At 40.4% G+C, this 24,647-nt stretch overlaps 1 protein-coding gene across 3 annotated transcripts in view; it reads left to right on the forward strand.

Moving 5' to 3' along the window:
• The first annotated feature begins 7,331 nt into the window (after nt 1-7,331).
• PDGFD (platelet derived growth factor D) overlaps nt 7,332-24,647 on the forward strand; it is a 148,237-nt gene continuing 130,921 nt past the window's right edge. For all 3 annotated transcript variants that reach the window (XM_062567277.1, XM_062567279.1, XM_062567278.1), the window contains exon 1: nt 7,332-7,791. In XM_062567277.1, the coding sequence (XP_062423261.1) occupies nt 7,662-7,791 (130 nt within the window). In that variant the 5' untranslated portion in view covers nt 7,332-7,661. The remainder of the gene's footprint in view (nt 7,792-24,647) is intronic.

Genomic DNA, 24,647 nt, shown 5'->3' on the forward strand with positions numbered 1-24,647 from the left:
CTTTCCTTAGTAGAGGACTCAACTGCTTTACAGATTCAGTTTCTTTTTCCTGCCACCTCCTGCCTCGTCCACTTTATAACTTTCAATTTCTGCATCAGACAAAGCAGAGGTTTTACAGATAATCTCAATTTTACTGTAGAATCATGATACATCTTCCTCATTCTGTGTACTGAATTCTCTAAAAAAGTAGCCTGCATATCTAATAATTAAAACATACATCCTGAATGTGCAAAAGAATGAATTTCAATACACAAACCATTTTATTTCTGACATTTTTTTTTTACTTCTGCTTGCTGTGATTGCTTAAGCTAAAATTCATCTGCCCTGACTTATGTTTCCTGAAGTTAGACATCCAAGTCCACACTAATCACCCTTATCTGTCTATCCTCAGCTGCGAAAGAGAAAAGCCACTCCAGTGGGGGAGTTCATCACATCCTGAGGTACTTATGAGTAAGACCTGTTGGATGACTCACCCTCTGGTGGCACCTGTTTCTCTCATAGACTACAGAGGCAGCCTACACATTATTAACATAGTACATAAATACATTAAAATACCCATAATGACTGTAGGTGTGAACAAATCTTTCCCAGGTGTGTCTTTTTCCAACACATGTTTTTATCTCATTCCTCTGTTCCAGAGGCCTCTGGAGAGGCCTCAGTATTTAATTTGGAATGTACTTCTGAATGAAGATGGAGCTAGATAAATGTCAAAATATATTTTACTGCACATGATACTTCCTGGAAATATGTTGAATTAGTATGCTTTGTTGGGTTCTCTCCCAGGAGACTGATTTAGTCTAATGATAGTGCAAGGTCATTAGCACAGTGTCGGCATAAATTCTACTTAACCAACGCCAAGTGGCTAACTAGTTTATGTTAATGTATTGTGTGCACAAAACTGTGAACTTAACTCTTTTATACGGCAATGTGATCCAAAAGAGGTGGACAGCTTGAGTGTATTCCCACTAACTTGGAACCAGAGGCAAATCATTCTCACTGCTCTCCCTAAGATGAGTTCAGGAGTCTCAGACATCGCCATCTAAAGCTAATTAAAAAAAAAAAAAATCCTTAACAAGCTGATTTACAAACTGAACATCTTTATAAAAAACAATTTAAGATATACTTAGTGTACAAAGACATACAGATCAAATCTGCTTCAAAATCTGGTTTCTTATGTATTATACTTTGCTATATATAGTTTCTATTTTCAATTTGATGTAAAATTACTTGTGTTGTACATTACTTATTGCAAGCCTGAAATTCCCCTATCTGTAAAATGATGCTGGAAAACTCTTGAGTGGGAAAGAAGGATGGAAAAAAAAACAAGGCTGAGATTTTTGGAGAATCAGATTTTGTAAATATCTCCACTGTACGTGGACATTCAGATCTCAAAGAGGAATGAAACCCTCTGCCAAAGAAAGATATCCCCCAAAAAATCATAGTTGTGGCTCAGAGTTTCGAAACACTGTAGACAAGAAGATTTAGTGGTTTTTGGTAAATCTGAAGACAAAGAATAAGGATAAAAGGTAAACTGTAACTGAGGACCAGAAAAAAATTTGCATGGCTAGAAGGTTCCATCATTACAAAATCCTGAGGATCTTAGAATAAATCTCTGAAGATCTAGAGGTTTGAACAAAACAGAAGTCTTTGTACAGGGCACACATGTTTGATGGCTGTTCAAAACCTCAACTCTTGAGAAATCAAAGGGCAATCTTTAATCACCAAAGGGAGACATTTAATCTCTGACATACCTTCTCAGCTGAGAACATACTGCAAAAGAGTACGATGGAGAGACAACAAGACAGAAAACACAAATTACCATGAAAAAATTTAGTCTGAAATCTCTGATCCTACGAGTCTCATGCTACCATTAATAAGACATTCCTGGCATTTCTCTAAAATCCTAGGTGACAGTTTACTAACTCAAAAATATTATATCCAAGACAAACAAAATCTGTTTGACCTCATTTTGACAGATGCAAATGAATTGATCAAAAAAAAAAAAAAAAAAAAAAAAAAGATTGGTTAGGTGGAAGTGCTTGTGACTTGAAGACAGCTATTTTGTAAAGTCCAAATCAGTAACACACACTTAAAAATGATTAATTTCACAAAACTGAAAACACAAGACCAGTCACATCGCTTAGAAAATAAAACTTAAACACTAGTATTAACTATTATTAGGAAATGCTTGAGAACATTTTACCAGCTACTCCACAATACTATTAGAACCATTTTCCACAGTTAAAGAAAAAGGCCATATTGCATATATAATGAATTAAAAGAGAAATGATAGCAACTGAAAATGATTAAAGGGAACAAAAGCACACATGGAGAAATGAACGTCCAGGAGAGTTAAAGACATAATAAAGATTTTTTCAAATATTTGGGGAACAAAAGTGATCCTAACAATGATAACAGATGATTAAATTGATATGACACAGATACAAAAAACACAGATCTGTTAAATTGCTGAGAAAAAAAATAGATAATATAGTTATATTATGTGAAGTGTTCATAAAATACTTTCAACTTCAATAGTAACTACTGGGTTAACAGTAACTATTTAAAGGTAGATGTTTTTGAAGCAGTAGGTTGAGATTACTTATATCCAAATATTTAAAAGAATGAGCTAAGGGGCCTGATAAATCATTGCTTTTATATATTATACAAGATCCAGAGGTAAAAGTAAACCTTTAAAAACAGTAATTAGTAACTTAAATTACTTAACAAGGATGGTGCTGGATTCTTTGTCTCAAGACACTATAAAATTGAGTTTCCCCATACTTTAAAATCAAGTTTGTTTTTTTCCTAAAAGATACCAAGCTAGCTCTTGAGAAATTGAAGCAAGTCAGATAGCAAAACCCTTTGGCTTATTTATGCGAGAAGTCAGACTGTATCATCTCAGAAAGGTCTCTTCTATCCTTAAAATTTATGAATCTGGGAACTAGGATACAGAAGAAATTCAGGCTTTTTTGAAGGTTGTATTTTCTTAGTAAGGAAACTTACAAGAAAGTGAGCCCATGATTTAGAATGTTGATATCAATGGAAAAAATCCTATTTAACCTTGGGAGGGCAACATTTCTTCCTTCATTGTGGTTTATAGTGTGGTTTTGGAAGCATGTCTCAGAATATTACGTGCACACTACACCTCTGACAACCCTATCGCTACTACCACTGTAGTGGTAGAGTCTGAGTGATATCGAAGTTTCTCGGCAGTTTCTCAAAAGGTAGTAAATGAACCTGCTCAGCTTTGGACATCCTTTTCCCCTCCCTTTCTACATATGTGTCAGTGGTGCAATATTTGTTTCTAACACTTGCAATGCAGAACTAGCCAGAAGTTTCATATAGCCAGCAAAAAGTCATTTAAGAGATGGAAAGGGAAACAGGTATATAGAAAAAGGGAGACACAGTATCCCATAACAGCGCACACAGAAGAAGGAAAAGCCAACTACCGCACAACTCGAAGCTGCCTGCAGCTGTTCTCAGGAATGCACTGGACTAGGGATCACATATAGCTGGTTGCTGGAGGAAGGACAACAGCAGCACCATTTGCATCTCTGTGGCCCAGATCTAATGTCCAGAGTGTCTTAATATTAGTTCCCATGAACCAATGCCAAGTTTGTAGTGTGCAGCTGGTGATACCAGGCAGCTCGGCCTGGGCTTTTGTTTGACAATCTGGACCCTTTAGGAATTCAGTTTCACTGGGGGGGGGGGGGGGGTTCTTTGTGTTTTGTTGAACTGTTGACTATAGCTCAAATAGCAAATCTGGGCCATGGATCAGGCCATGTGCTGTTCTCCTCCTCCGACTTGGTGTCCACTGTGTATTGTGATTATCTTAGTAGCAAATGACTCCTCTCCTTGCTCCTTCCAGAAATATAACTACTCTGGTATACCTTTCCCTTACTTCCTTTTGTTCTATCAACTTATTTACATTCATTTACTTTTGGCAAAACTTTTAGCAATTTTAAGATATTTCTCTATATTGCTCTATGCACGCTTGCTCTTTCTCAAATCATTCAAGATTCTAAAAGGGGGATCACTGTCATCACTTGCCTGCCCTCCTATATAACACATCTCACAGTGTTGATCCGAAATATCTACTGGAAAGTGATTTTTTATTGCTACAGAACCACCTAGAAATTTCATATCATCTGTGGTTTGTAGTATAACACATATTAACATGCTTTTCCCTGTCACATTCACAGAGCTTTTAGAAGTGATCAATAGACCCCAGGAGTTCCTAAGCTACAGTTTTAAACTGCTTGACTAGGTCTAGTAAAACACCAGATTTTAACTTTTAAATTTTCAGTGATGAAGAATCTACAACTTTGACAATTCCATAGTCTTCTGCACTTAAAAACATACCTTCTATTTCTAATCTTGATTTGTCTGAATCCAGCTTTTGCCTTGATATATTGCTGTCTGCTACACTGAACAGCCTTCCAGAATCAATATTCTACCTCCCATGGAAGTAGCTTCAGGCTGTGATCATTCTGATTTTCTCTTTGATAAGCTAAATGGATCATGCTCTTCAAGTTTTTCACTGAATGTTGTGTTTCTAAACTTCTAACCAATCCTGTAGTTTTCCTCTCAGTGTTCTTCAGTTTATCAAGATCCTTTTTTTAGACTGTGTTCATAGGAACCTGATGCAGCAGTCTGCATCTATATCTAGATAAAGATATATCTAGAGATATAGAAGAAATGTCTCTAATTGATATTCACCTCTTCAAACAAATACCCACAGATCCCAGTGCTATTGCAGAAGGATCATGGGTTTTGCTACTTATTCACTATATTTCCCATGTTCTAAGGGAAACTGCAGTTCTGTGCCCCATGATGCAGAAGTGCCTCCTAGCCAGCATACGACAATAGAGAGGACTGCAGCTCATTCACATCCACCTCTGTAACCGTTTCTGCATCCGTGTTTTCTAGGATTAACTACTTTATCCATTAACCATGAATGTATTTGTTCCTTATGCTCTCTCTATAGTCAGTGGAGAGAAACTAGAACTTGCAGAAAAATTAATCTCATCCTAGCACAGCTGCCTAAAACCGATGGGATAAACTGCCCTCTGACTGTATCTACTTCTCTCCAGGAACAATAATGTGACCAGCTTACATAGGACACCTTCAGAAGACAAACACATGATGAGATGATGCCGCTGGCATGGAGTAGTACTACAATTGGCTATTTTAAAACATAAACTATGCCAGTACTCAGCTTTATATTCTACCTGATATCTATGTGTCTGTCTCCATATAACATTATCATTGTAAATCAGCCGATTACTTCCCCAAGCTTTATGTCATCTGAAAATGTGACAAGTAGTGACTGCATTTTTCCCAAGTCACTGTTGAAAATAACCAAAAAATTAGCCTAAGTGGGGCCCTCTTACAAAGTATCCATTTACTAGGGTTTCCCTTTTTATTAAACATTTTTAAGCCTGTCATTTAATGATTTAAAAACATCTAGTATGCCTGACATTCATTTCATATAAATTATATTGTGTGGTAGCAAGTCAAATGCCTTATGAAAGCTGTAATTTGATGCTATTCTGTTTGTCAACCAGATTTCTAAGTTAGTATGATAAGACTTTCAAGATTGATTAGCATTAATAATATTTTTTTCCTTTTAATTTGTATTAATTGAGTCTCATATCAACTGTTATATTATTTTATCACGGTCTCAGTCATGCTGATAGATCTGTAACTACCCAGGTCATCACATTTATATTATAGTAACACCCTTTTACGCAGTCCATGTCTTACTATAGATCTTCATATAGAAATTATCTGATGCTTTAAATTATCCCAGACACTTAGAATACATTCTAGTCAAGGTACTAGAATGTTCTCCAGAAAGCAAAGATCCAGTGATCTGCTAATAAAACTGTCTCAGCACAGTTCAAACTTACCACCTTTGGATACAGGGATATATGACGCTTCGTATACATGCACACATACCTACCTACATATACATAATTTGTTTATTTCTAGTTGTCTTAGTGCTTTTGAAAGTGAATCCAGAAGCTGTAGCAACAGCCACTGAAATGCAGGCATTTTTACAATGGCCTACCAGGGCATGCCAGTTTTATACTTTCTCTCTTCTATCCCCAAATGTCCCTGTATAACACATGGAAAAATCAAGGATTTCATTGTAGTGTTGTGGAAAAAGTCAGGGCATGGTATTGGCAACCTCCTTTTATCTTAAAGGGGGTCAGCACTTGCTCTCTGAGGTAGCTGCATTCAGAAGTGGGCTAGAGAGCTGGGATCCTGTCGTCATTTTGGGCTAGTTCTCCATGCTGTTACTGGAAAGAAGTAGACACTTTAAAAAGATTTGATGAACACAAGACATCTTCAGAGCTCCCCCTACCTTCATTGACTGTGTATCCTCTATCTGACTTTCTGCTTGTACTAAGATGACTGGATTGGCCATCTTCCCTCTGTCTCCCCACTTCCCCCTCTGAAACAGTACCTAAAATATAAGGCACATCTGCTTAAAAGTGAGGTACCCTTGAGGCCTTTCCATGGTCTTCTAAATGGAACTGGATTAGGCTCGCTGACAGTTTTGGGGAGCATGAAAGGGATAAAGAACCATGAATTGTGCATTACAAAATTGCACCCTACTGGTTCCTTAAGACATACAAGATGTTTCAGTCCATTGTCATCCTAACATGCTCTCAGAGATGTTTCATGCAGCTGGAGGCATCCTCTGAGTGTAGCAGGAACCATCCGATGCTCCTGGTACAGCACTGCATGGGCATTCTTCTTCCACCAGAGAGGTGGTGTTTCACCTCCTTAAAAGGTCCAGCAGCATGTTACAATTTGTGAGACTGTGGTAAAGACTTTACAAAACGCCTTAAGAAATAAACCGAGTAGGTAAGAATTTATTAGAGAAATGTTATAGCCTGACTGTTTTTCCTATGACTTCACTTGATTATTTTCACTGTAGCTAATGGAGGGGAAAAGAGTATTAAAACATACTAAAACAGCAATCTGATCACAATGCTCTCACATACCTTCGGTTGAGACCGAAACTCTCCCGGGCAGTAATACAGTCTTTTAGTAGGAGACCCGGTTTAATGAGGGTCTAAATTAGTAGGAGTGAACTTTTTAATTGTAGTTAATTTCTAGTTAATTGTCGTTAACTTTTTTAATCGGAGCGCCCCCGGCTCCCTGCCGCCCCGCCCGCCGCGGGCCGCCCCCTTCGCCCGCGGGGCGCTCCCGCCGCCGCAGAGCCCGGCGGCGAGCGGCGCGGAGCGGCGCGGGCGCGGAGCGGGGCGGTGCGGGGCGGTGCCGGCAGCCCCCGCCGGCGCCTGCCGCCAGGGGAGGGGGCGGAGGTGGCCGTGGCCGTCCTCGGGGTTTCTCACCTTGCAAAGTTTGGCCGCCCCTAGACACGCAGCAGAAAGTTCAGCGTGCAGGAAGTTTGGGGGAAGCTCGGGGAGTAACTCGGGAGCTTTCGCTGCAGTTTCGGGTGTTTTTTTTTTTTTTCCTCATTTTTTTTCTTTCCTTTTTTTTTCTCATGCACACAACTCCCCCAAGCAAACAAGCAGCCCGCAATAGCAGCAGACAAGTCAGGGGGCAGAGAGCGGGGGAAGCACCCTCGGCGGGGAGAGCCGGGTTTCTCTGCAGAGACGCGGTCCCGTTCGCAGCGGATCCCAATGCAACTGCTCATCCTCCTCCTCCTGTACGCTGTAGTCTGTGCGAACTTTTGCAGCCGTCAGGGCACCACTGCCCCTGCCCAGAGCGGATCTATAAAAGCCTTGCGGTCCTCCAACATCAGGCGAGATGGTAAGTGTCGCTCTGCCTCTCTTCTTCGCGCCCCAGGGCTGGGTTTGCAGGGAACCCCCCACAGCGGCCACGCTCCCCGCTGCGCCGGGCTCGGCCCGCCCGGCCGGGGCGCGGGGGAGGCCGGCGGGGGCCGGGGGCAAGCGGGGGCGGCAGCGGAGCGTGGGGCCAGGTGGAGGGCGGTGCGGGCGGGGGCGCGGGTGGTGGTGGGGGGGGAATGGAGGCAGCGGCTCCCAGCACCTCGGGGCAGCTTGGAGGCGGCTCCCTGGGGCCGGGAGAGTCTCCTCAGCGCGGAGCGGGGCCGGGCCGGGCCGGCGGGAGCGGGGCGCGAGGCGGGCGGGCGGCGGCCGTTGGGCCTCGGCGCGAGGGCGCCGCCGCCGCCTCAGGGGCGCCCCGCGGCCGCGCCGCGCCTCTCCCGCCCGTCGCCGGGTGCTTCCTCGGCCTGCGGCCCCGCCACGGAGCGCCGCCGGGCCGGGGGGCAGGGGCCCGGCTTAGCCGTGGCGCCCGCGGAGGGCGAGCCCGTGCCTGGTGGCAGCGGCGCTGAGGGCGGCGGGGTGCCCGGGGCGGCGAGGGCTGGCCGGGGGGAGCGGCCGGAGGGATCAGGCATCAGCAGCGCTGTGAAATAGCGGTTTCAGCCTTGGTGCCTCAGCGCTGTCCTGCTTCCCGCCGTGAGCGAGATGTTCTCCTCAGGAGCTCGCCTGCCGCCGAGGGCCTGCGCGTAGCTGCGCGGGACTCAAGTGCCTCGAGCGCAGGAGCCGCGCGTTGCGGCCCCGTGATGGATGAGTGTATAGGCTGCCAAAAAATAACGCCGCTCAGGTGATTCACTTTTGAGACCGCTTGTTCATGGTTAAAGAAAGTCTTTTGATGTGGGAAGGATGATGACCCACAGATCTGCAAACAGCCTGCTGCGTTCAAACTTCACCTAAGTTATTGGCATGTTGCACAATAACCTCTTGCGGAGGGAAATGCAAGATGTTCTCCCTGAAAATGAACAGAGTTAAGTTTGGCCTTAACTCCCAGTGTCCCAGTTGCCAGAATTTATGTTTTTATACCTTTTTTTTAAAAAAATCCAATCACTTGAACTTCTGGAGATGCTCGAAGCCCACCTGGACGCAACCCTGTCTAACATGCTCTAGGTGACCCTGCTGGAGCAGGGGGGGTTGGACTAGATGATCTCCAGAGGTCCCTTCCAACCTTACTGATTCTGTGAACTGAGACATTTCATTGCGCTCTGCATTTGCCAGTGTTTATTTTTCAGCGTGCAAACAATGTGTGCAATAGGTATATGGTTAATTTAGGAAGATGTTTTTGTTTCTGCTTTGGAGCCATGCTAAACTCTACAGTCTTTTGTGTGCATTTCCTAATAACATGAAGGCATGGAGAAGGTGAAAGGGTTCTTTCTTAGAGTTGAGATTGCCTGGAAACAACACAGAATTGCAGTTATTTCTGCCCCTGAAATCAAATCGAATCTAATATAAAATGTATGTGTCTTCAGTAAGTTCATGCATTCATTATTTTTGTTTCATCCTTTAAAACTATTGCATATTTTATCAAGCTTCATGACTTGTTAGACTGCAATCTTAAACTTCTCGAGAACTGAGACTACCTCTGAGCCAAGAGAGCTTCCTTCAAAGTCAAGCTCCAAACAAGTTTTTTAATGGAAAACTGCAGTGATTTACTTCAAACTTCAAAATATGCTTTACTCTGATCTGTTCAGAATCAATGAAGAAATCAGTAACCCCATAGTAGCTAATTGCCAGTGTGGTGGATGAGTGTTTTACTCCACAGAACACTTCCTGTATTGACATTGCTTCTTGGAGTGCCCAAGAAGTCTATGTGAAATGATCAGTAAATTGCTTTCTCCCTAGTTGTGATTATTTAACTTTATGATTAAGCTTTGTACCTTTAAAATTAGCTTCCACAACTGTTAGTAACTAAACTTTCTGGGTACCAGGTGGTTCAGTACTGTTTTATTTGAAAACAGCAGATGTACATGAGATTGCGTGTTACTTTTGGTAGCCAGTCCCACAGCCTACAAACACAGCAGAGTATAACTACATTTAAGTCAGACACCTTTGCAGTCCCTCTGCAGATGCAATCCATGCAGTGAGTACATAACCCAAACATTTTATAGGAGTTTGCTTGCAGGATCACTAGCAAACAAGCAAACTTGCTGCCTTGCTCTCTCCTTGCACTGGGAAATCCAGGAGGTGCTGTTTCTCTTCAAAGAACAGTGTATTCTGGTAGTGCCAGTGGAGCTGGGCAGCTGTTCACAACATCGAAAGCAGATCAGTTCCTGATAGGAATGATTTTACTCAAATGAACAGAACTGTTGCTTGAGTTTGTTGACTGAAAGTCTATATTTGTGCAGCCAAAGGTTATAAGCTGTATTCCAAGTGTTACATGCATGTGACTAGCTCACAAGCAAAGTGTTTATAGACTATAGTTGGCTATAGGCCACTAAAAGTATTTCTGTCTTTTATTATTTTCAGTGGTGTTCGTGCCTTGTTTTAGTCTGAGATGCTGATACGGAATAGCATTAAAAACATGTGGATTGCATTGCTGAGTGAGACAAACAGTATTTTTTGCTTTGTAAATATTTGCAGATATAACAGTTCAGAATAGGATCTAAGAGCACACAATACACTGGAGGCAATATGTTCCAACAGTGTTTCTCAAAATGCGCAGCAGGGATAAAAGCCAATTTGATATTATGTCCTGGGTTGATGAGCATGATTATTATGTTGCCAAATTAAGAGAGATGCTGAAGAGGAATTCGGGTCTCTTTGCCTCTTAAAAAAAAATGTATTTTGGCAAGTCCAAGACCACCTGCACATTTTATTAAAAAAGAAAACAATCCTTTGGATTCCAATTTTATGTTATCTCCAAGGAGGATAATTTAATGATACTGAATACGCAGTGTTAATATGAAGGCTTGATGTTGCTTCTGGCCAAAACAGCTCTTTATACTGTGCAAGATTCAAGATCATCTTTCTTTTTTAAGCCTAAAAGAGGTTGGTGTATTTGTAATTTCACTTAGCTAAGACTTAAGTTGCCCTGGAAAGAAATCTATAGATGAAGGGCAACAGATACAAGAAAGTGTTATTTAATGATTACCAAAGTAACCAGACGGTACTTCCTGCTGAAGATATTAAGAGTATAAATAACCTGCTTACAAGACATCCTTCTGTCCTAACTGAAGGACAGACGTTGATGACTCAGCTGTCCAGTTCAGCAGTAATCAATTTTTAAAACTGTCTTGTTGCCAGCCACGTTTATAGTGCATATAATGGTATTTATTTAAAGTGTTTATGTCACTATCTGCTAAGTCCTTTGAAGTTCATCAGAATAACACACAGGGGACTTTGCAGATGACTCCATTAGTCTCTTTGCCTCAGTTTCCCAATCTGCAGTATTGATAATACTACCTGAAAGAAGTCTGTTACTTTTTTTTCTGATGTTTTAGTTGTGTATATGGAGTTGTAGATGTCTGTGGAGATTAAATGTTTTAAGTATTATTTACTGATTGAAACACCAATGTTCATCCTCGTCTGTTGTTGAAAAAATATTTGAATGCTTAATCTAGGTAAGTACGCCTACTCTATATACTCAGGTTAAGCATCACTCTGCATATTTTAAACTTTTGAATCCAAAGGTTAAAGAATAGACAGAATGGAACAGATAGCATAGTGTCAAAACATTTCAGTACGTAAACAATGGAAAGTCATGTATGTGTTGATTTGAAACCACGACATCAGACTGCTTGAGATAAGATTATGACCCTTGTGGTTTTCATTTTGAATCCAAAAAATAAGAATTACCAAACTTCAGTTTGCTTGTGTACCACCAACAAAAAAAAGAAAAATTGTACTTTACTTGTGTGGAAATGTCAATAGCTTTTGCTCTATGGTGGCCTGTGTGCCATTAACTGTACCCTTACCTTTCCTGTGTTGTCCAGTGCCTAAACACAGAGAAGAGCATAGGATAATGTGGGCTGTGTTCTCTCACCAAATAGATGTTAGCTGTGCTCTTGTGAAAAGACAAGAATGGATCTTTCTCATACCACTTTGAAATGGCTCTTCTACGGCTAGTAGTATATTAACTTCAGTTTTGGAATGCATTCATTCAGCCCTTCCATAATAGGGTTGTATATATTTTTAAAATGACTCTAGTAACATGAAACTGTGTCAACTGGAAAATAACTAAAAGTTTTTGATTTTATAAATTTTATTTTTTGACTGTTTTTTTATGACTTAAAAAATGCATAGTCAGATCTTCATCACATTAAAAAAAAAAAAAACTTAGTAATTTGCCTGTACTGCACTTTTACTTACGGTTGTTTAACTCTGATGATGTCTCTAATCTCTATAATTAACTGTTTAGACTGAAATAACAAAAGATATTAGCTGAGAATTGCAATTCTGACTCAGCAGCAGTCAGAATGATGGAGTTCTTCAAAGGGGCTTTAAAACATGTTTTGTCAGGTAGATATGTGTCATGTAGTGGAAGCCCCTTCATTTATAAACTCCCCAGCTAGTGTCTCAGCACTTTTAGTTTCTTTTTGTTAAAATATATTTCTACAAGACTTAATTAAACAAATTAAATATTAAAGACCTTACAGGGAAAACTTGATAATACTGTTGCTTTGAATCTTAGAAACTGAGTAATGCTGAAAATTCTAAAATAAGGGATTTTCTTTTTCATTGTGATCCCGCAGAGAGGTTGTGTTTTATAAAACATCTCGGAATAGGCATAAATACAAAAATTACAGGGTATTATGCAGTAACACTCTATGCTTCACTTTGAGAATCTAACTCCATTAAAGTCAAGTATTTCAGTCCTTCAGGAGTCTATAATAATGAAGCTCTGAGAGTATGTATCAGTCTGTCTGGTTAAGTTAATTGTAGTTTACAATTACACAAGAGTACAAGTATTTGCAGAACTTGTCTAATATCCTGTTGAAACAAGTATATAGACTTTAATGTGTAATACAAACATGCATAATATATAATGTGTATTTTATATGTTACAGTATGTTATATATGCACATATAGAATACATAAACCAGAGGACACAGACAAGAAATGAAAATAGGCACACCATATATAACTGGTTACCAAATTAGCCTTAAAGTCACAAAAAAATTGTACTCAATGTGCATTTTTGGGAATACTAAAAAAAAAAAAAAAAAAGTCACATTTCAAAGTCCTAGTCGAATAGTGAATTGTAAGATAAATATTTAGCCCTACCTATTCCAGGTGATTAAGATTCTCATTGCATTCTGTCTTGAGTGTTGTAACTTATGGATTCTGTTTTGAAAGCAAAAGTTGTTTTTAAAGATGTTGTTTGCCAACTGTGCAGGTTGCAAGTTCTGAAAGTTATTTACATGCTATTTCATTTTTATTAAGTAAAAAGTGCAAGAGATTATCCAAAACAGGAGTTCTTTCAACGAAATAATTGTCAAATTCACTATGTTACATTGCTAGCACTCTTTCTTGTATTAAGTATAAATATTATGTAAAAGAAAGAACTGTGCAAAATATATATTATTTATACAGAAGGAAACCCCTTTGGGGAACAGTAAATTAGAAGGATAGGGAATGGCCTTCGTTTTGTAACTCTGCTTATAGTATATATACAAATGATGCAGCAGAAATCTGTATTTGTTATGCTCCAGACTTTTCATATGGATAGTTGTGTTTATAGCAAAATGTATCTGCAGCAAATTATAAATTGACCCTCTTTAACAACAAATAAAATAGCTTGCAGTGCTGGCACAAGAGAAGGTGCTTAAGATTTGATGTCTTCATCAGAGTCCTGAAGGCTTCCAGATGGCCAGGTCCTTGTTTTCTCCACATGGATAACGCATCTACTGCTGACAGAGGGGTGGGGATATGTGGAGTATGGCAGCAATCATGTTTCCCATTTCTTCCATCCGCCTCTCCATTTTTCTCACTCTCTCCCCTTTTCTCATCCACAGCAGTAGCAGGAGCATCAGGCTGATTGTCCCACATCTGTGTTCCTAGCTGTGTCCCTTCTCCTTGCCCTGGTCTCCAGTACCTTGTGTAGCAATGTTCAGTTTTGCCTACTCAACTGAGAAACCTTGAGTTAGCTTTGGGTGTTCATAGCAAGTTCCCAACTCTAAAGAGAGGTTATTTGCCCCTACCTGTTGTGGCTCCTGAGGAGCTGTGGAGACCTGGCACTCAGTCTTAAGTCCTAGAGTACCTAGAAATGGGTTTTAAAAAATAGTGCGGGGGCTCTATGTTTGCTTTCTGTGCAATAGGAATTTACCCAGTAATGTAAGAAAAGATACTACTACTCCCTTTAATTGGTTGAATGGAGCTGTATTCAAGAATTGCTTCCAGAAAACTTGCTGATCATATAATTATGAGGCTGATTACATCATGTCACATTTTGGATAAAGAAGGCCACTTAAGTTATAAAGCGAGCTTCTGGTGAAGATCTCTTGGCTAAAATATTGGAATGGGTTAGGTTACTTGGCAGCTTGTTTCAGATCAATCTCCTGTTTACAAAGCTAAGGAAACGTCCTGTTTACAGTGTCAGTCTGGCTAGATTTTCTTTTAGGAGTATGGGTTTGGCTCTAATGTTTTTGGTAGGGAATAAATACTACATGATTTTGAGCTTCCTATTGTACTTGAGTAATCTTCAGTTTCATGCTTCCTTTTTGATCTCTGTCCCACGCTGTGAAGGCCAACATCCCGTATTTTTGCTTTGGCAGTTAGAGCTCTGCGTACTTGGAGATGGTGCAGGACAACACACTTTTACCTTCTGTGTAGACTTCCTGCCAATGTGTTTTAGCCCTGCTGTGCTTTGGGACTTGATGATGTTAAACTCTACAAAAATATTTATTAAACATTAAGTCTGTGAAAAACTTGAAAAATAGGAGGCTTGACCTTCATTGCACTGAAATCAATGACTAAACTTTCATCAGCTCTCACTGCAGCAGGGTCTGGCTCACTGTTTGTGTTAATTAATATAGAATAAAAAAAAAGCTTAGGAGTTTAGTGTTTGTTGTGTAGGTGAATTTTAGAATACTCAATTAGTGTTCGTGCGCTGCAAAAAAAAAAAAAAAAAAAAATCATTAGCCCTGTTGGTGAAGGGGAAACTGATGTAGCTACACACATTGTAGCAAAAGCACAGAGCAGCACCTGCGTTCAATGAGTCCAGTTGCTTTTTCTCCTGTACTGATAAACTTGTGCGTTGTCCACAGGATATCCTATGGGAGACTTCAGCTGCAGTACATTTCTAAACAAAACCTGAAGGAAACCTGTCTGTATTTTTCAGTGTCCTTCATTGTTTCCATTTGCTTTACTTTAAAAAGGCTGAAAGTGTAATATGCGTGGGTTTTTGGTGCTGTTTTTTCATGGATCAGCTGCAGAAGATTTTGTTCATAGCTGACTGTATTTGTAATCTGATGTGACTAAATAAAAGTGGATTGAGGCTAAAGGATCAAGTTAGGGACTAGTTAGGGAAAAGGCATATAAGTAAATACACAGTGTTGATTACCCAAAGTACTGTGGTATTTGGAAACCATTTTTGTACCGTTGTACCCTTAATTTTACAATTAGAAATTTGCTTGAAAGCTAAGCTTTTTGCTTCAGCAAACCTATGGCAGCAGCGTTGCATGAAGACAGTAAGTAGGTGGTAATAATGCCTTCAGATCCAAAGCCATTCTTTGTGCTAATGGACCAGTACAGCTCCTTAATCACAATGTCTCAGCAGGGATAAACACTGATAGGAATGATTTCACTAACACATCAAGATGTCAGTAAAAGAGTTTAAAAACTCATCACAGAAGCTTATGGAGAATTTGTTGCTTTGAGATAAACAGAAAGGACCAAAGTTACTGTATTCTCACTATTTCTTTTCCTGGATCAAGTTGTAGGCCTGTTTCCTTGCTGCTGCAAATCACATTCACATTGCTAAGTTAGATTGCTCATGAGGACCATTTCAGTGATCCTTGTGTGGATGTGCTGTATCCATGTCAACAGAGTGGGATGCCGGTTTGCTTCATTCCTGTCCGTACTGTGTGACCTGGGGCTCCTAAACCCATATGCTGGTGTATATCACTATTGTCGCTGGTAGGGTGACTGTGTAGGCATGAGGAAAAGATATTCTTTTTTCCATCCATCTTCATAAGTGCCGGGGAACAGTTATTTGCCTGGATGGGCTTGGTGTTATTTTTATTTGTGAGTAACACTTGTCATCCAGTGACACACGTAGTGACACACTATGCATTTCTCACCAATCCCCATTATTCATAAGATACTGGAAAGTGGGAGATGAAGTTAAGCTTACCTCCTGGGAAAGAGATTAAATTATACCATTATATGGCTGCTGCCAGTGTATATGTGATCTGCTTTATATATTTTTAGCACTTGCAGATATGTGAACAGCCAAAACCAGTTCTCTAACGGTGTACATTGTATTTACCTGACAGCTCACTCAGGAGTGTCATGAGTGGTGCCTTTGGAGAATGAACACTAGCGAGGAAGTCTCATGACAATCTCACATTTACAGTGTTCTTGAGTGATTCTGAGGTGCCTTGTGTCTGTCCTTGGACTCGTGTGACAGAGCCATGTTGCAACCCCATACCCCTACATGCAGCCTGCTTCCCTACAGACTTACTGGGGTAATTCATTTAGCTGCATGACTGTTGAAAGCAAGAGCCACAATAAGAAAGAAACTTAATTGCCCCGCAGAGGAACCTTATGCCATATCCCTGTGCAATATTCATGCACTTGGCACCATTTTTACCCTTGGCGGTAACAGTGTGCTGTGATACCTTGTGCTTCGCTGCAGGGGCCAAGCCTAGACCATGTGAACAGTCAGAAGTATCCCCCTCGGCACTCATTAGCACATTGGTAAAGGACTAAAGATCTTTACCAGGGTACAGCATTCCTTAAATACTGAGACCTTGGTGCCTGAGTTGTCCCACCTCCTGTCCACTTTCCTTCTTACAGCAACAGTTGTTTTTGCAGCCTAAGAGCTGTGTGAGGGACTGAGATGAAATAGCAGGAGATGTGCAGCCATTTTGGGCAACAGTGAATTGTGCGAAAGAGTCATTCTACAGTGTGTGTAAAAGGCAAGTATCTTGGCTCTCATACGCTTTTGTGGAAATAATTCCTTTGGAGTAGAATTAAAATGGCAATCTCTTCTCCAAAGATAACCCAGAGCAAAGTACAGAAGGCTACTATCCTGGGTTTTATTTCTTTGGATGTGCCTTGGATTTGTTGCATCTAATGCATAAAGAAATAAAGAAAAGCAATGAAAAAGAAGTAATAATGATATGTTGACTTAGTTTATTTTTATCTGATGATTGATTTTAAAGGCTTTTTAATCAATACAGATTAAAAGGATTACAGATAATCAATACAATGCAGAATATTTTTTTAAGACTTGCATTTCCTGCTTTTATTTTTATACAAGGATCTTGGCTCAAAATTTCCTTTTACAGCCTTACTATAACAATGCTACTCTTTTTGTGCCATTGTCAACTTTTGCAAGAGCTGAAGTCGGGTCTTGTCATGTAAATTGCTTTTCTGCTTACCTTAAGCAAGCCATTAGTCAGAATATTGACTGTGTAAGGAAGTGTCACGTATTTTTCTTTTCAGAGGAGAGATGGAAGATATTTCCATATGTGCTTTTGCAGTGAAAGAATTGCAAATTTAAGTACATATTGTTGTAGTTTGGACAATATATTTCTAGCAGTTCATTTTCAAAAAGGCCTTCATAGGTAATTGGCCAAACCAGAACTGAAATACTCAGAGCTGCCTAGTTTCTTTCTAGTAGCCAAACTGTGGTAACCTGGTAGTGCTTCTGTTTCTCTTCTGTTCACGTGGGTAGGAGATAACTGTTTCCTTTGTTTATTTGTTAGACATCAATACCATTTGTCTTTCATTTTATTTTTACTGTGGCTAAAGTAAAAAGCTTTTAGTCAAGCGATAGACTACAACAAACTCTGCAGGATTATCATTGCTTTGGTGGTTTGATGTTATTTTTTACCAGATCTAAATCTTTTAAAATTAGCAGATAAAATAGATCAGATGTCAGATTGTGAACATTTGAACACAGGCAGTTCTTTACGTTGATTGTAACAGACAATTTTTGCTTATGAAGCAATAGTTGGCAGAGGTTTTCAGAAGGTGTAAATGGGCCTGCTGAAAGAGCTGTTGAGAAGAAATCCAAGAAGGTCCCAGTGGGGATGTTACTTTTGTAAGAAAGCTGCATGTCACATCTGAGACAGACCTTGCTCGTTTATGATGGATACTAGTGAAGAATCCATACTCGCAGTGGTTGCTGAATGATTTCACATGGAAGGTGCTTTTTTACTTTTATTTATTTATTAATCAATTTATTTATTTATTTTTACTGTAAATATGCATGAATCCTGTAAAGTAGAAAATTTTTGACTTTTCAGTGCTGCCATCTGAGGCCTAGAAAAACAAAATTGAGAATAGACTTGGAATACTGGAAGATAAGACTTCTGGTACCTTTCCAATCACTATATTTAGTGCATTGAAAATAAAGCACTGCCCTCAAGTCTTCAGCCAGATATTTGCCCTTATAGGCAAATTCTAACTGAAAGAAAGCAGGAAAAAAGGAAGAAAACAGGAAATTTTAGCAAGAGGCTGTTTAATGTCAGTTCCTACCAAGAAGAAAAGCATTGCCAGAATGACAAAGCATGTGATATCAACCTGAAACATGTTTTAAAAGTGGAATTAAAAGTCACATTTGGCATGAAGTGAAACTGACTACACTCTTGCTAAACGTACAAAATGAAATGAAAGAACTAAGATGTTACCTTTCTTTTTGTAAGATTCATTGCTGGATCTTGTGACAACTATAAACAAAGCAATATTCAGAGATAGTGCCATTTAATTTTTTCCAGTATCTTTTTACAGGATAACTATCATTTCTTTTGTCATATAATGCAAGCTCTGGCTTTGGGGATTATAAAATATAATAAACCTCAAAATATTTTTCTAATGTATGGTTAAGTAGCAATTACAAACAAGTTTCTTAGCTTTTTTAAAAAATTCCCATCAACCTTAAATCAGTGAGGTGAGAAGTCAGAGCTCCAGAGCTTTCTCCGATTGATATAGGTCTTTCTGTACCATGTCATATTGCTATATTTAAAACAAGTATACTGAGCTGGTGATAGTATGGAAGGAGGGGGCAGTTGGGAAGGGATTCAGTGAACTTTTTAGGCTTACTAGGAACCCAGGAATGTGTAGGAAGACTGACTCCAAGGAAATCCTTTCAGGAAAGAAATCTCAATGTAAATATGCATGCAGATTAAAGTTCTTAAAATAGTAAAAATGTATGTGTTGGAAACAAATGACAACCAGTTTTTCTGTGCCTGTTGGTGGATGTGCAGTGTCAATAGGCAGTGGACACCAGAAGAGTTAGAATTAGTTAGAAATCAGTGCAGAAGGAACTTCAGGGATGGATCCAAGTGTAAGAAAGAGGACTGTGGGGTAAGAGTCATGTGAGGTGAGCGTACATGATGCCGTGCATGAAATACAAACCGAAGGAAAGATGAGGAAGGAGCTCCAGCCCTGCCTTGGTTTCCCAGTTAATCTCCTCATATGTACAAACACACTGCAATAGAAAGGACATAGCTGTAAATAATGCTGTAATTAATGTTGTCTAAGGCAGAGAGGCTGTAAGAAACTGGATAGTGTGTTTAGGAGTGAGGGGCCTCTGGTTAAGGCTTCTCTGCCCTTTACTGAAAGACCTCATCCATGTCCTGCTGGTGAAGATGGAAGGGCATCCCTGTATTTCAGGATGTGGTGGATTCCGCTATGCCTCCCTAATATGCATAAAATCTAAGCTGATGCTCCCTCCCACCTCCTCTCCTCCTCTGCCTGAGGAATTAAGGCCACAGCTTAGTATCGTGTCATCACACGATGTCTGTTATCACCAAATTTGAGTATTTGTACAGCTTTTTTCATGTGATTCTGCATCTTTTGTTAAGAGAAGCAGCAGCCATGTTCGATCTCCTCATTCCTTACCGAGTAGAGTGGGAATATGAGTCCATAGAGGTCGGTGCACCTCATATGAGACATATCTTATATGTCATTCTGTGTCAACATGTGTGCCAATTTCCATAGAAGATTGGCATTGGCTATAGATCCTGTCTTTACCTTACTTCCAAGACATGGAGTGCTGCCATTTCAAATATTGTGTGATTGTGCTCAATTTGTACAAAAGTAATTTGTTATGATTGTGACCTTATTAAAGTAGTGTGATTTCAGCTGCTGTTCCCCTCTTATTAATGACTTAGTAAATAAAATGCTAATCTGCTTTACAGCTTTTGTGTTGCAAAAGTTCAGATATTCAGATGACTTAATTAGCACCTAATTTGCACTGTACACCAAGAAATTTCTCTAATCTGACAAGTTTTAGACATCTTTCCTGAGAACGAACTAATTGTAGTAAAGCTGTTAATGCCACTGTAGTTTAAGAGAGATACATGTTTTCAGTATTAACTAGTACTGCTAGTTTCACATGCTGGAGATTTATATTTGATTTTTACTTGGAAAGAAAAGGGATAGAATTAGTTAAACCATATAAAAAATACTTACTGCCATTTCTCCACTCTGATGGGCCAAGGAGAAATACTGCAGGAAACATGAGCAGCAGTATCTTTTTGTGTGTTCTTTTCTACATCCAGTAGCCAGGGACCATCTTATATGCAAAGAAACATATGGTTGAGGAATCTTGAGAGAAAACAGTTTCTAGCATTCTGTTTCATAAATCCATCAGGATCGCTCAATCGGCACTGAGGAAGCGGCTGATACCATCTCATTCTAAGCACTTAAATTATGAGTTCTTCTTTTATGAGCTGTTTTACCCTCTGGTGGTGACTCTCTCCCTGTGATTATTTTGGCAACCTCTAAAGTCAGATGTAAAGGGTTCATCTCATTCGGCCTCTGTTGAGAAGGAGAAAAACCTCCTTAGAGAAGGACCCCTGTTACCATGGTGGAGTGGACTACCATTGATGCTGCCACTGATAAGGGAGTTACGTGGAGGTCTTAGGACTTCTTTGAGGATGTTGCTGGTTTCCAGGACTTCCAAGCAGACCTATTTGTGGACCTTGTCATATTCTGTCACCTTCTTTCCTATCCTTTTTTCCTAAGGGAGAATGCATGATGTTTCTTGGCTTGTGTGTTTTTGTCTGTAGCAGTTAATTTATCTATGGAATGGTAATAAAATGCTATGCAATATTACTTGATTCTAGCATTGCATACTTTCGCAGATGTTTTTATACAAAAAAATATTCTGAAGATAATATGCAGCCTGTATATTGTAACATTTATGTTTCATTCCCCAGGCTCTTCCTACCAGAATAATTTCAGAATGGGAGAATTATAGGAATGCAGTCAGAGTATGTAGAGATGTGATGAGGAAGGCTAAGGGCCAGCTGGAATTGAGTCTGGCAGGGGATGTTAAGGACCATTGGAAGGGCTTCTTCAAACACATCAGCAGCAAGAGGAGGACTTGGGAAAATGTGGGCCTGCTACTGAATGGTGTGGGGGCCCTGGTAATAGGGGGTAGAGAGAAGGCAGAATCACTGGATGCCTTCTTTGCTTCAGTCTTCACTGCTAAGGGCAGCCCCCAAGAATCCTGTAGCCCGGACATGAGGGAGAAAGTCTGGAGAAGGGAAGACTTTCCTTTGGTCGAGGACGATAGGATTAGAGACCTTCTGGGCAGGCTAGACATCCACCAATCCATGGGCCCGGATGGGATGCACCCACGGGTACCGAGGGAGCTGGTGGATGTTGTTGCCAGGCCGCTCTCCATCATCCTTGAAAGGTCCTGGAGAACTGAAGAGGTGCCTGAGGCCTGGAAAAAAGCCAGTGTCACTCCAGTCTTCAAGAAGGGCAAGAAGGAGGACCCAGGCAACTCTAGGCTGGTCAGCCTCCCCTCCATCCCCGGAAGGTTGATGGAACAACTCATTCCAGATGTCGTCTCCAGACATACGGAGGAGAAGAAGGTGATCAGGAGTAGCCGGCATGGATTCACCAAGGGGAAATCCTGCCTAACCAGTCTGATAGCCTTCTCTGATGGCATGCTTGGCTGGGTAGATGAGAGGAGAGCAGTGGACGTTGTGTACTTTGACTTCAGCAAGGCTTTTGACACTGTCTCCCATAGCGTCCTCCTAGAGAAGCTCAGGAAGTGTGGGTTAGACAAGTGGATAGTGAGGTGAATTGAGAACTGGCTGAAAGGCAGAGCTCAGAGGGTCGTCCTCAGTGGCGTGGAGTCTAGTTGGAGGCCTGTGGCTAGTGGCATCCCCCAGAGCTCAGTCCTGGGTCCCCTCCTGTTCAACTTCTTCATGGATGACCTGAATGAGAGGACAGAGTGCCTCCTCAGCAAGTTTGCGGATGACATAAGCTGGGAGGAGTGGCTGATACAGCAGAGGGCTGTGCTGCCACTCAGAGAGACCTGGGCAGGCTGGAGAGTTGGGCAGAGAGGAACCTGCTGAGGTTCAGCAAGGGCAAGTGCGGAGTCCTGTGCCTAGGGAGGAATAACCCCAGGCACCAGTACAAGCTAGGGGCTGACCTTCTGGAGAGCAGCTCTGCAGAGAAGGACCTGGGAGTGCTGGTGGATGACAAGTTGACCATGAGGCAGCAATGTGCCCTTGTGGCCAAGAAAGCCACTGGTCTCCTGGGGTGTATTAGGAAGAGTGTTGCCAGCAGGTGGAGGGAGGTGATCCTGCCCCTCTCCTCAGCCCAGGTGAGGCCTCATCTGGAGTCGTGTGTCCAGTTCTGGACTCCCCAGTACAGGAGAGACATGGAGGTACTGGAGAGAGCCCAGTGTAGGGCTACAAAGATGATCAGAGGGCTGGAGCATCTGCCCTATGAGGAGCGGCTGCGAGAGCTGGGCCTGTTTAGCCTGGGGAAGAGAAGACTGAGGGGGGATCTTATCGATGTGTACAAGTACCTGAAGGGAGGGTGTCAAGGGGACGGGGACAAACTCTTTTCAGTTGTCCCATGTGACAGGCCAAGAGGCAATGGGCAGAATTTGAAGCACAGGAAGTTCTGCCTGAGCGTGAGGGGGAATTTCTTGACTGTGAGAGTGACGGAGCACTGGAGCAGGTTGCCCAGAGAGGTGGTGGAGTCTCCTTCTGTGGAGATCTTCAAGGCCCACCTGGATGCAATCCTGTCTACCATGCTCTAGGTGACAGTGCTGAGCAGGGGGATTGGACTAGATGATCTCCAGAGGTCCCTTCCAACCTTACTGATTCTATGATTCAGAATAATCATTTTCTTTTTTCCTCTGCTCTGAAAGTAGTCTCTGCTATGGAGCAAATAGTGATCTCATTCATGTAAGAGAAATCTCTTGCATCACTATAGCTAGGATTTCTCTCAAATATTGCAAAATATTATGTATTTATGTATATCTATTTATTTTACTTATATATATATATATATATATATATATATTTAACTCCGCTATCCCTCGCTAATATGCAGGGATCTAAGCCGATGTTCATTTCCGAGTATTTGGGATCTAAATCGGAATTTGGATGTCGAAAGGATACAGTTTTTGCTAAGAGGCCCTGCAACTGTCTATATACATTATACAAAACGTTTGATTGCTCTAACAGACATCAGAAAGGCTGATCATTATTTTTTGCCTCTACCATTGTGGAGTTGTCTGGACATAAAACTTTTATACTATGGTAATAAATGTATTGTTCTTAGCTATAATAGTAGTTTATACTTCAGTGAAAATCCTTTTAATTCTGCGTTGTTTTGAAGAATTTATGTTGTATGATCTTGATAAAATTAATTATGTTGGGAAGGCTTATATACTTTTTATGTTATGTACATCTGTTACATTAAAAACAATGCCGACCAGGCTGCTGTGCTCTAGAGACTACTCTGCACAGGTCCTTATAAAATCTGCAAATTTTTTCTCTGTGATCAGATTTTGAGAGGGTTGTTTCTTAAATGTAGCACTTGACTACTGTGTATATATATATATATATAAAAATAATCAAAAATGTTGACTTTCTAGTTTGAGAAAGAAACACATTTAAAATCATGACAGCTTATTTAAAGATGTGAGCAAAGTGTAATACCTTGAAAGCTGTAATAAATAGTATTGGATAACTGCAAAATGCTGTTTGATTGAGCTCTGTAATTCTACTACTTTAAATATCATTGCTTTCTTAATTATATATGGAACTAAAAACATATTTTTACTCCTGAAGTCAGCTCAAGTTTTATAACCATATCACAATGGATATACTTCATTAAATATCTATATTTTTAGTGTTTATACTAGATTGAATGCTAGTTTTAGCATTTTTTTTCACTACCTAAGTCTTAAATTGCTACTGGAGAGGAAGATGGCTTTCATTATTTTTGTTTTCAATTTACCTGGCAAGTGCAGAGTGAATAGTTTTTTTCATTTTGGTTAGAATTGAGAAATCAATTTGGACATAAAAAAAATAACTACAAAAAGCTCGTTGTCTCTTTCTGGCCATAAGTAAAAGGAAAGGACAAGAATTACTGGTTGTAGGAACTGTATGAAATGAAATGTATGAAATGTATGAAATCAGCATTGCAGAGAAAAACATCCAAAACACAGACAGGAACATACCTGCGCAGGTACTCTCAGAAAGATCTTCATTTTCACATCATTTTATTTTTGGGCCTACGAATCTTTTTGGAAATATGGCCCCTATTATATGAATATGGCCCTATTATATGATTAGAAGCAATGGGAGTTCATTAGTAGATAGCATTTCCTTCATTTAATAAAAAAAAAACTTACATGCAAAATATCTTACAATATTTCATATTCTGATGTTTTCAATACAA

This window comes from Rhea pennata, chromosome 1, assembly GCF_028389875.1.
Source record: "Rhea pennata isolate bPtePen1 chromosome 1, bPtePen1.pri, whole genome shotgun sequence".
Classification (NCBI taxonomy): domain Eukaryota; kingdom Metazoa; phylum Chordata; class Aves; order Rheiformes; family Rheidae; genus Rhea; species Rhea pennata.